At 39.3% G+C, this 13,532-nt stretch overlaps 1 protein-coding gene across 4 annotated transcripts in view; it reads right to left on the reverse strand.

Annotated features, from left to right (window-relative positions):
• Positions 1-13,532, reverse strand: part of LOC114047022 (DENN domain-containing protein 1A-like) — a 702,955-nt gene that overhangs the window by 102,211 nt on the left and 587,212 nt on the right. For all 4 annotated transcript variants that reach the window (XM_027867675.1, XM_027867672.1, XM_027867674.1 and 1 more), the window contains 3 exons: positions 7,106-7,207; positions 4,151-4,238; positions 2,898-2,938 (listed from right to left, as the gene is read on the reverse strand). In XM_027867675.1, the coding sequence (XP_027723476.1) occupies positions 2,898-2,938; positions 4,151-4,238; positions 7,106-7,207 (231 nt within the window). The remainder of the gene's footprint in view (positions 1-2,897; positions 2,939-4,150; positions 4,239-7,105; positions 7,208-13,532) is intronic.

Genomic DNA, 13,532 nt, shown 5'->3' on the forward strand with positions numbered 1-13,532 from the left:
TTGCTCTGTTTCTCTCACAGGGCTGTTGGTAGGACCATAGGACCACAGATTTCCTTAGGGTCATTTAACCTAGCCCCTCCTCATTTCGCAGACGAGCTGAGGGCTAGAGAAGGGAAGTGGCTTGGCCAAGGTTACATAGGCAGTAACAGTAACAGTAACAGAGCCAGGATTAGAAACTATATCTTCTTATTTCACATCCTAAGGCCTTTCCACTGGGACACGCTGCCTCAAAAGGAGATAACCGAGGGAAAATGCTTTGTACACTTCTACAATGAGAGACAGGAGACCTGGAGTCATGAGAACTGAGTTCAAGTCCCTAGTCTAACACTAGTTGTTTGACCCAGAGCAAATCATATTCCTATCTCATGTGCAAAATGGGGTTAATAATCCTCATAACTTAGAGGGTTGTTTTAAGGAAGGTACTTTGAAGCCATAAATATATAAATGAGCTGTTTTTACATATGAGCTCTTATTATTCATAGATAAGATATGACCAAGGAACAATTCTATAGCAGATAAAGTAAACAAATCCTAAATGAAGGCAGGACTATTGTTTACCCCACCCACCTATATTAGGCATTCTGAGGTTTAACTGAAAAATACTTACATTGTTACAACTGTACCTAAAAGTATCATGATGGGACACAATAAGACTGGAAATTTTCCACCCACTCATCCATTCCATCCTACTTTCCAAAACAGTTGGGCAGCCTATTAAAATATTGTTTGAGTATTGAAATCACCTTCATCAATCAATCAATTAACAAGTATTTACTGACTATCTGCTTTGAGCCTAATAGTGTGCTTACATCAATGAAAGATGTATAATATTGTCTTGAAACAGGAATGAAAATATTTAACTATTTACAATTTACAAAGGACTTTATAATTTACTGTTTACATTTTAACTATTTATAATTTACAAAGGGCTTTACAATTTATAAAGTATTTGATAATAATAATAACAATGATAGTTAACATTTATATAACACTTGCTATGTGCCAACTATTATGCTAAGTGCTTTACAATTACTGTTTTATTTGATCCTCACAACGACTCTGGGAAGTAGGTGCTATTACTATTCTAGATTTACAGATAAGGAAACTGAGGCAAAAAAAAGAGCTTATGTGACTTGCCCAGGGTCACACAGCTAGTAAATATCTGAGGCTGAATGTGAACTCAGGTACTGAGAATTAGTGCCCTACCCACTGTGCCACCTAACTGTCAATTGTATTTGTATCTATTGTCCCATCTCATGCTCATGACAACTCTTGTGAGAAAGGCCAATCAGGTAGTATTGTTCTCATTCTATAGATGAGGAAATTGAGGCCCAAAGAGGTAAAAAAGCCTTACCCAAGGTCATAGAATCCTAGAACCTTGAGTTAAGAAGAAGCCTCGTATCTGTACAAAGGATAAAACCAGGAGGAACAGGGAGAAGTTATAGGGAGACAGATTTTAGCCTGACATGAGGCAAGATTTCTCAATGAAAGATAATGTTCAAACAGTGGAGGGCTGAATTACCCATCATCGGAGGTCTTTAAGCAGAGACAAAATGATTGCACATCGGGAAGGTTGTAGAGGGGATTTAGGGAGAAACTTACTTAGATGAACTCTTGAGATAATCCAGTCTTGTGCCTAATTTATGACTAATCATAGAAGAATCAGGACTTGAGCTCAGGTCTTCTATTTTTAAAGTCTAGTGTGTCTTCTATTACCTAGAGCTACTTCTTACTCTTCTCATAGTATTATTATCACTATTATCCATAATAATTCCCATTTTGATAGTGCTTTAAGATTTACAAAGTGTTTCCCTTACATCAATCCTGTGAAGTCCGTAGCACAAGCGACTTTGCCCATTTTACAAATGAATAAACAGAGAGGGAAAGTGACTTGACCCAAGGTCACAGAGCTAACATATCAGAGCTACGATTCAAACCAGGCTGTCTTGAGTCCCAGTTTAGTGCTCTTTCTACTGCCCCATGCTGCCTCTGATATATCATCTTTGAGCAGGTCATGTTTGCAGTAGAGAACTTAGACCACATATGGAAGAAAAGATATACATATATGAGACCAAAAAACTTTAGAGTATTTTGTTTAGCTCCCTTATTTTACAGATGAGAAAAATGTGGCCCAGTGCTTTTACTAGTACTTATTCATCAGTTATTAACATTTACCTATAATGTGCCAGATATCATGCTAGGTGCTAGGAACACAAATTTAAAAAAAAAATTGTCTCTGCACTCAAGGAGCTTACATTCTATCAGGGGAAATAGCAAGAACACAGAAGTGTAACTAGAAAATATATACAAAGTAGATACACTATTCTGCCACTCTATTAAAAAAAGAAAGGAAGACCACCATAGTAAAAAAATGAATTCTTCTAGGATTTCCAAAACGTATCCCAAGATTACACAAGGAATGTTAAAGAATATATCATCTAGTAAAATAACAAGCAATTGCCTGCAATGACATTAAGAAGATAGGCACTTGGAGCAACTAGGTCTCCATCTTTCCAGATAGTGCCACTAATAAAAATTAATAAATTAATAAAACAATTTCACATGATAAACACAATTACACTGGGATCTGGCAACCAAACACCCATAATTTTTCTCTGACATCACATTCAACATGTTTGAGCTGGACTCTCTCTAACGGAAAGTTGAGAAACTATTTCTTCTTTCTCCCTACTGAGGGATGGCTTCAGAGAGTCCTATTCTTCTACTTGCCAACTGGCGTGAAAATGACCTGGCATTTTAAACAAAAGCAACTTCAGATTAAAGAGCCAGATGGTTGCATAATAACAATGTGCTTGTGGGTGGTAGTGGTGGTACAAACACTCACAAAGGGGGGGTAATGAGAAAGGAGACATCAACTGGAATGGTCATTCACTTACCCTCACAGTAGAGAGCCACTGGTGATATAGTTTATCACTTCCTAGGGAAAGAGAATTAAAAGAAGATATTATTTAATTATCCACTAGAGTCCTACCCCAATTCCTTATTCTTGCACAGAGGTGACCTTGTGCTTATAAAGGCCATGCTTGAGGAGGACACGTTCTGGCAGGTACTACAGTGAATGCTAGAGAGGGTTCAAATACTGCCCAGAAAAAGAGCCTAAGTTTGGAAAGGTTCATAACTAGAGGGCTGGCCACCAGTGGATACATTTTTTTAAGTCACTCACAACTTATTCACTCTCTACTGAAGGGTGGAGGAATTGTGATGGGCAAAGGAGAAGGGAACACCCAACTGATTAAATTATGTATCTTTTGGATCCAAGGATTTTTTGGAACAATTTGCTCTCAGGACTTTTCCATTTCCTTTTATAATCAAGGCCCTTAGAAAGTTCAAAACATGGTAAACTACATGAAAATTCTGTATGTTCCATTCCAGTGATGGGGAAGGTAGAGAGAAGACAGTGATGCTGAGCTTTTGCAACCACGGAATGGGTCAAGGAGAAACTGGAGGTGGTGGGATAGTGAGTTTCCCTGAAAGTTTGGCAACTCAACAAGCAGAGCTAGAGTAGGAATTTGGAAAATTAGGTTCTAATCCCAGCTCTGTCAACAGTTCATTGTGTATTAAGCAAGTCATTTTCCCTTTCTGGGTCCCAGTTTCCTCAGTGAAAAGATTGGACTATATGTTGTAACAATCTTCTATGTTCTAAGGGCTCTTTTTGTTCCAGCATTCTAGGTACTGAGGTCTCTTTCTGCTCTAACATTCTACCCTCTAAGGTCCCTTTTTAGGCTTTGAGAGTCTTTGATTTTATGTCAGCTCAGGAAAAGTAACTGAGTATATTAAATAAAAATATATTACATAAAAGCAACTTTCCTATAAGATAGAGGAACATTTCTGTATATCATTAGAGAATCATAGACTCCTTAATCCGGAAGAGTTCTAAGAAGTCATCTAATTCAAATCCCTGTCTGATACATGAGCTCTTTCTATAATTAGAAAACGGAAAAGTGATAATTTAACCCTTTCAAGTACCATTTCTAAAAGGAAGTCATTTCACATAAACTTGACTGCAATAACAAGCTATCAGGAAGAAAAATTAGGTTCCACCATAGGGAGGAGGCCATGTTACACCTTAGAATGTAGGTCCCATGTTATACTACCTGACCACAACTGAGAAAAAAGAAACACTTCTTACCAGCATACTCTCCCATATTTATCTCTTCTTCAAAAACATCACTGAAGCCTTCTCCAGAATTGAGAAGATCCAAGCGGCCATCAATAAACTACAAAAAGGAGACAAACAAAACAACACCCATAGGAAACAGATGTAATATTCACCTTTAAATATTACCTATCTTTTAATGCCCATTGCCGGTGCTACCCCTTCCATGAAACCTTCCCCGCTTTTCACTAACTGGAGGCTATCTCTCCCTTCTTAGATTTCTCATAGCACTCTGTATCTTTCATATACATTTTTCTTTTTCATTATAGTTATTTGTATACATGTCATAATTTCCCTGGTAGAATGTGAATTCCTTGAATTTATTTATCATATATTATTTATCTTTGCATTCATAGAATCACAGAATCTGAGAACTCTGAAGGACCTCAATGGTCATACAGTCAGTCAGCAAATAAACATTTATTAAGTACTTCGTAAGTGCCAGGTATTGTGCTAAGTGCTGAAGATACAAAGAAAGTCAAAAGACAGTTTGTGCTCTCAAGGAGATTCTAGTTCAATGGGGAAGACCACATGTAAACAGCTATGTCCAAACAAGTCATATATAGAATTGGAAATAAGCAACAGAAGGAAGACACTAGTCTGACCCACACATGAAGGAATTCCTTTTAGAACATATTCAATAGGTGGTATTCCAGCTCCTGCTTGAAGATCTCTAAGGAGTGGGGATCCACCACCTCTTCAGGCATCATTACACCTGTGGGAAGCTTTAATTGTTGGGAAGTTTTCTTGACATTGAACTTAAATTAGCTTTTGTAACTTCTGCCCACTGCTCCTGGCTTTACTCTCTTGGGCCAAACAGCCCAAGTCTGATCCCTCCTTCATATAACAATCTTTCAAATACTTGAACACAATGATCATGGCCTCTTCATGTTTTCTTTTTCTTCAGGCTAACCATGACTAGTTCCTTCAACTGATTCCTATTTCATGGACTCGAGGCCCTTCAGTTTCCTGGCTGCACTCCTTTGGAGAACCTCCAGTTCATTAATGCTCATCCTAAATTAAGGCACTTAAAACTGAATCTTATCTTCCAGACAAGGTCTGACAAAGGGGACTATGATTTCTCTGTGCCTGGAATCTCTGCCCAAGATGGCTTTCATTTTTTTGTCTGTCACATCACACCTAACTGACTCATGTGGAGCTTACTGTCCACTAAGACGCCTTGATCATTTTTAGATCAACTGTTGTCTATCCATGTCTCTCCTATCTTATATCTGTGGAGTTGATGTTTTGTACCAAGTACAAGAATTTGCATTTATCACCACATTCATATTATTAGATTCAGGCCAATGCCCTAGCTTGTCAGGAACCTTTCAGATCCTGACTCTATCTTTCATTGTGTTAGCTATCCCTCCCAGTTTCATATCATCTGCAAATTTGATGAACATACCATCTATACCATTATCCAAGTCACTGAAAAAAAATGTTAAATAGCACAGAGCCATGTACAGCTCCCTAAGGTCCTCTACTAGAGACCTCCTGCCATGATGCCATCGAACCATTAATAACAACTCTTTGAGTTTGGCCATCCAGCCACTTCTAAATCCACTGGACTGTTTTATCATCTAATTCAGGGGTGAGGAACGAACCTGTGGCCTCAAGGCCATACGTGACCCTCTAGGTCCTTAACTGCAGGGACACTTGAGGCAGGGACAGCTCTACAACCCTTGCCAGCAGGAAGCAGTTTCAGAAGCTGAGACCTTCACCCCTTACCCCAAAAGATTCTGGGTCCCATTTGTTTGAGGGGGGAATGATGGGATGATGGGACCTGGACTCTGAATTTTCCCATATAACCCAGTCCCTGGCATCTCACCCAAGGCATCTGGCCCATCCCAGCCCATCCAGATACTCAATACACCTTTGACTGAATCCAAACTTCACAGAACAAATTCCCTTAATAAAAGGATTTGTTCTGTAAAACTTGGACTCAGTCAAAAGGCCACACTCAAGGACCTAGAAGGCCACATGTGGTCTCAAGGCTGCAGGTTCCCCACCCCTGATCTAATCCAAAGTCCCCCAGGGCCTTTTACAAAGTGGGTGCTTGATAAAGGCTTGTTGAACTGAACTGAATCTCAGCATATGATGACAAAAGAAAATCCTTCTTTTGTTATTGGAAAGGCCTTCTAAGGTGATTTAATGTCCAACATGAACACATACATACAAATCCTGTATATATAGATGAGTACAGTACTCACGATGTGCAAAAACTTGTATGTCAGAAGCACTGAACTTGGAGTCAGAAAACCAAGGGCTAAAGTATGGGTTCCAATGTAGGACTTTGCCATGGGAATATGGGCCAAGATATAGCCCATATGACTCTCTGAGTGAAGGTTTCTTTTTCCTTTTCTTTTTTTTTTTAGGCAATTGGGGTTAAGTGACTTGCCCAGGGTCACACAGCTAGTAAGTGTCAAGTGTTTGGTCTGATGCCAGATTTGAACTCAGGTCCTCCTGACTTCAGGGCTGGTGCTCTATCTACTGTACCACCTACCTGCCCCACCCTGGCTCTTCTACTTCATAGCTAAGTGATCTGGAGCAAGTCACTTCCCTTTCTCCGACCATTGGTTTCCTTTTCTCTCAAATAAAGGATTAAACTAGATCATCACTAAAGGTATGTCCCTTCCAGCTTGAAATCCGATGATCCTTTTATTCTTATCTCATTGGGTTGTTATAAAGAAATAATTTTTAAAAATTGTGAGGTGCTAGCTAGAGAAATGAGAGCTATTGTTACGGCTTACAAAAAATAAAGACATTATTAGAACAGATTAAATGATTTACCTTAGTATTTCATGTATTTTTAAAAGTCTAAAACAGGTGGAACTTGGAAAACTGTAACTCCCTGAGTTTTTACTCCAGAAACATGCATGTATTTAGGGACTACTCCAGAGAGAAGACCTGAAAAATTGTGTATACCTGTTTAAACAGTTGAAGTTGTATGGCATTCTGAAGGAATTGCCTCATGGCACTGGATCGATGGGACACAAAGGTTTCTTCAGAAAATGTTATTGGTTCCTCCTGGGAAGAGAAGGACGCAAAGGATGGGGGAGAGAGGGAGAGAAACATCAGACTCTGCTGAGTCATTATATGGCCAAATAGGAATGACATTCTACAGATACAAAGGACAATAAAAGTGTTATGGAATCTACATTCCAACCAGTTACAAGTCACAGATGGTAGTAAGCTAAATACACACACACTCACACACATATATGTGTACGTTTATATGCATATTTATTTTATATGTAGATTTGCACGTGTGTGTTTATGTATATATGTGTATACTTCTATCTGTCTGTCTATCTATACTTCCTAAAGATCATGATGCAGTGGAAAGATGCCCAGCCAGGGAGAGAGACTCAGATTCTGGTCCTGACTCTGTCACAAACTTTCTATATGACTTTGGGCAAGTTACTTTTCTTCATGGGCTCTCAAATTATTCCTTTATACAATGAAGTAATTGGATTAGGTGTTCTATAAGGTATCTTTCAGCTGGGACATTCTATATGCTAACATCATCACCATTTTGGACTCTCCAGGTGCTAAGGTTCCTAGGAGTCGAGATGTTCTATGTGCTAATATTTTATGCTCTAAAATCCTTTGACATTCTATGTTCTGACATTTGCTATCTATGTTTTCATGTCCTTTCCAGTTCTAACATTCTAAGCTCTCTGGTCCCTTCCATTTCCAATGTCTATGATTCTAATAGGATCCAAATTAAAATCTACCAGCCCCAGAACGTTTTACTAATCTTACTCCCCTTGCTGAGGAAGTTTGATTCTTCAAACTACTTTGAATAACTCAATAAAGTGATACAACAAAATCCTCTGTTTTTGTATATTCAACACCTTAAATCTTCTTTGAACAGATTCAGAGGGCTCACCTACACAAACAAGCCTTTAATTTCATTGGTGTGTTCTCAGTTCAGAAAGATTAGACTTTTATATCTTGAAAAGAATGAAATCTCCCCCCTTTCCCAGGCTTGTTGGCAAAAGACAGATTGTTTTGAAGCTCTACTTTCATCTTGTTTTAATGAGTTATGTTAATGTTGAAGTCTGCTGTGTAGCTGCCATCAGACCACATATTTCCCCCATGCTGAAATGTATACAGCCCGAATTCAGCAAGGAGAGACATTTATTAAATAAGAAAAATAGCAGTGACAAACAGCCAGAAGATTTGGCTTGTGTAAAATTAATTTTGAGTTCTTTTAATGCACCCACCAAAATGTTCAAAGCCTTTTGGCTGGAGAGGGCTTCCGTGTTCAGCAGCTTCAGGAGGCATGCCAGTCAGCAGGGACTGACTAAAGCACAGCACACTGATTCACGGGCCTGCTTGGGTTTCAGTTCTTGAACCATCCCTGGTCTATGGATCTGAACTAGAGTGAGTAGCTTTGGCTTCAGAATCCTGGCACAACAGGTGAACAGTTCAGGTAGTGTTTTTCTAGGAGACAGGCAAGGGCAAGTGATTCAAAGAATCACAGACTCAGTATTAGAGCTGGAGGGGACTTAAGAACAAAGAAAGTTAGAAGATTTTAGAAATCATCTAGTCTGGTCCATTCATCTTTTAGGAGAAGGAAACTGAGGCCCAGAGAATTAAATCCAATCATTCAACATACCTATATTTATTAAATGGGTATGAACAAGGAACTATATTAGGTGCTAGAGATGCAATGACAATGGAACTGTCTTTGCCCTCACCTAAATTAAACAAACATTTACTGAGTCCTTATATTCTGCTGAGTAGATGTGGCATGTAGGCAGAAAAATAAATATAAGATAATTTGGGGAAAAAGAGAACACTACCGATGAGGTGGATCAGGAAAGGCTTTCGGGCAGAGGTGATATCTGAGTTAGTTCTTGGAAAAGGCTAAGGATTCAGAGAGGCAGGGATGAGGAGGAAGTGCATCCCAGGTAAAGGGATGTACTTGAAATGACTTTAGATTTTATGTTGCACTGAGATTTAATAGAAGAGCCAAATCTAGAAAAGTGCTTTGCAAACTATAAAAACTTCTATATAAATATGAGTAATTATTTTTATTCTATAGGGAAAAAGTGGCCATCATGAGGCGTTATACCAATGTAGTTACTGCTTTCATCACAGTGAGATGATTAAGTCTGTGATGGGGACACGCTAATGAGAAAGGATGAAAATGTGTTTTCTCCATGAGGTGCTGCAGTGATGAGTGGCACTAATGGAATAGATTTCAGAGAATTTGGTGGGGGGTGTTAAGTTGGAGAGATGGTGTTGTTCAATTCTCTTTGTTAGAGACCTTTTCTCAAGTCAGACTCATCCTTCCCTTACTGACTGTGTTGGGGGGCACATCTCTCCTTTTAAAAGAAAACTGATAAAATACAGAATCTGAGTCTGCATAATCACTAATTGTTCAGATAAGTTAACAGTGTGTATGGGGGGAAAAGCATCCTCGTATGAGAAAACATTACTATATAAACACGTTGAATACAATAATTACTATATCAGAACTATAACATCTCACTATGTCAATAATAGTATTTCTATTATACCTTATGGTTGGAAAGCACTGTATTGCAATTGTTGTTCACAATTGCTTGGATGGTAGGCAGTGTAGTACAGTAGGAAGAGCTTTAGACTCACAGGACCTACATTCAAGTCCTGTTTCTAACTCACTGCTTATGTGACTTGGGCAAATTACTTAACCTCCCCTGGGTTTCTTCATGCAAAATGAGAAGATTGGATTAAATGACTTCTGAGGTCCCTTTTAGCTCTAGCTTTAGCCCATTCTTTCCATTTCACAGATTAGGAAACTGAGGTTAAGGAAGAAAAATAACTTACCCAGGGTCAAATAGTATGCGGCTGAGGCAGAACTCAAACCCAAGATTTTCTGACTCCAATTCCAATTGTCTTTCCACTATTCTACATCAGTGACATAATCACCTTGAAGGTGGGGACAGTATTGTTTTTCATCTTTGTAGTGTCAGTGCTAACCATACAACCCAGCTTATAACAGACATTTAACACAAAAACTTTTTGAATTAAATAGAATGGAATCAGAGACAAGGTCTTAAGCATGCTCTTTCTTTAGCCCATACCAGGAAGAATATCTATTCTATAGTGGTTCAATGAATGAATGAATTCCTTGGGACCTAGGGGCAATGGAGAGAAATATGATGGGCATGAAGAAGCTGTAACATATTAGGATCACAGAATTATAGATTTAGCGTTAGAACAGACTTCAGAATCCATCCAGCCCCACTCTCTCAGGATAGAGATGAAGAACCTAAGGCCCAGAGTAGTTAAGTGACTTGTTTAACTTTACCCAACTGGTAATAATAACCATTTATATAATGTTTACGATGTGTCAGGCACTGTGCTAAGTGTTTTACAATTATTATCTTATTTGACCCTCATAACAGCCCTGAGAGGTAGGTGCTATTATTATCCCCACTTTACACATGAGGAAACTGAGGTAAACAGTTTAAATGATTTGCCCAGGGTTGCACAGTAAGTGTCTGCAGCTGAATTTGAACTCGTCTTCCCGACTTGAGGCCTGGTGCTCTATCCACTATGCCACTTCCTAACTCAGTATCCAGTGTTCATTCCAATCTAAGCTCCCACCTCATATCTAGGAGTTGTTTGTACAGCATGGAATAAGAGATAGTACATGGGAATATAGGGAGGGAAAATGAGATGAGTCAACCCTATAGCAAAGATGATATTGAGTCATGAAATTGTGGTGACTGGATCCACCATAAATTTACATTATATGTAATTAATATAAGTATATATAATATAGCATAAATTATATAATCTCAACTGGATGCTCACTGTAGAAAGGCAATTTTTTTTATATCTCCCTAGTTGATCAACTTTTCCACTCATGACAGTGGCTTTTCCAAACCTTTTCATTTTTCCTCAAACTTCTTAAAGCTCCCCCACCCACTCAGCTGAGAACCTTGCCTAATATTTCAAAGAAAGAAAATTGAGCCCATTTGCCAAGAACTTCCTCTTTTCTCCTCCCTCTTATCTTATGTCAGATGCCTTCTGCCACTCTCTTCTCCTTTACCCCATCCTACATGAGGAGGTGTACCTTCTCCTTGCCAAAGCACACCGCTCTACATGCACAAGTGATCACATTTCATCCTATCTTCCATATATCCATCCCATCTAGCTATCATCCCAATATCCCTCCTTGCTTTTGTGGCTACACTCCATAAGAAAGTTGTCTGCACTTGATGTCACCTCTTCCTTACCTCTTGCTCTCTTCAATCTGGTTTCTAATATGATTCAACCAAAACTACTCTCTCCAAAGTTATTAATGATATCTTAATTGCCAGATCTAATGGCATTTTCTCAGTCCTCATCCTTCTGGACCTCTCTGTAGCCTCTGACACTGAAGATCATCCTCTTCTCCTTGACACATTCTTCTTTCCAGGTTTTAGTGACACCACTCAATCCCAGTTCTCCTCCTTTCTTCTAAGTCTCTTTTGCTGGATCACCACCCAGGTTGTGCCCATTAACTGTGGACTATGTCCTGGGCCCTCTTCTCTTTTCCCTTTATTATTTCACTTGGTGATTTCATCAACTTCCCTGGCTGCATCTATCATTTTTATGCTGATGATTTTCAGATCTACTTATCCAGTTCTGACTTTTGGTCTCATATCTCTAACTGTCTACTAGTCATCTCAAATTGAATGTCCCATATATGTCTTAACATCAACATGCTCAAAAAGGAACTCATTATGTTTGCCCTCAAATCCTCTCCTCCTCCTTACTTCCCTATTATTTGTTGGAAGCACCACCATTCTACTCGTCACTCAGGTTCAAAAACTAGGTGCCAGCCTTGATTCCTCCCCCTCTCTCATCCCCCATATCCAATCTGTTGCCAAGTTCTGTTGATCTTTTGTACATATCCCTTTCTCTTCTCTGACCCTGCCGCCACCTTGGATCAGACTCTTTATCTCCTTACCTCCCCACACCTGGACTATTGCAATAGCCTGCTATCTGATCTCCTGACCTCAAGTGTCTCTCCACTCTGGTCCCATATCCACTTAGCTATCCAAGTGGTTTTTCTAAAGTGAAGACTGACTATGCCATCCCTTTACTTAGTCAAGTTCCAGTGGCTCCTTCTTATCTCCACGATCAAATATAAATATTCCTGTTTGGATTTTACAGCCCTTCATAACCTCTGCTCCCCTCTTCTAGTCTTCTTAGACTCATCCCCATGTATTTTTCAGTCCTGTGACACCAGCCTCCAAATGCCTAGCAGAGTTAGAGTAAGTGCTTAATAAATGTTTGTTGATTGATTGTTAAGAAGTTAAAAAAAAAAGTCAAAGCATTTTGACATTTGGCAGCTGTGTGTAGGATGGACTAGAGAGAGGAAAGCCTGGATGAAGGAGACTACTACAAGAGTCCAGGTAAGAATGGATGAGGGTCTGAACTAGGATGGTTGCCATATGAGTGGATAGAGGGGGACAGACGTAAGAGATTTGCAAAAGTAGAATGGGCAAGATTTGACAACTGATTGAATATGAGGAGTAAGGAAGACTGAACAGTTCAGCACTTTGAGGTTATGAACTGGGAGGGCGGTAATTTGATAGAAATAGTGAAGTTAAAAAGACCGATAGATTTTTGGAGGAAAGATGATGAATTCCATTTTTGACATAATGAGTTTAAGATACCTGTGAGACATCCAGGTGGAAATATCCAGTTGGCAGTCAGAATTGGGGGATTTGAATTCAGAAGAGAGATGAAGGCCAGATATAGAGTTGGGATTCCTCTAGAGTATTCATTGAGCTGATAAGCGAATCCATAGGAACTGAGATCACAAAGACAGTGGGTATAAAGAGAGAAGAGGGCCTGGGACAGAGTCTTGGGACACAGGAAGTCATTAGAAGGTGAAGAAATGGAGGAAATCCTCTTTTTAAAAATTTGGTTGTGAAAGGGAGAAGAGCTACAGCATAAGGGAATGGCAGGCTCAAGAGAAGACTTTTTTTTAAGAACAGGGGAAATATGAACATATTTACAGGCAACAGAATGAGTGAATGGATAAAAAGAAACTCAAGATAGAAAAAGAGAAGGGATGAGCAAAGGGGCAAGCTTCCTATTTCCCCTTGGAGAGAGAATGAATTAAGTGAGTAAGTAAAAGTATTGGCTTTGGCAAGGAAAAGGGTGACAGGCCTAGTATCTTGGGTCTTCAATGGTTATGGAGGGATGAGGCACAGTTGATTTACTTACCCTCCATCATCAGCAAGGGTAGCTATACCTTAGGACTCAACTTTGATGTTGAATTGATAATCATTCCCTGGGTGAAAAAGGTGGTGTGTGTGTGTGTGTGTGTGTGTGTGTGTGTGTGTGTGTGTGTGTG

The sequence above is a fragment of the Vombatus ursinus genome, unplaced genomic scaffold (assembly GCF_900497805.2).
Source record: "Vombatus ursinus unplaced genomic scaffold, bare-nosed wombat genome assembly UNPS02014786.1, whole genome shotgun sequence".
Taxonomy (NCBI): domain Eukaryota; kingdom Metazoa; phylum Chordata; class Mammalia; order Diprotodontia; family Vombatidae; genus Vombatus; species Vombatus ursinus.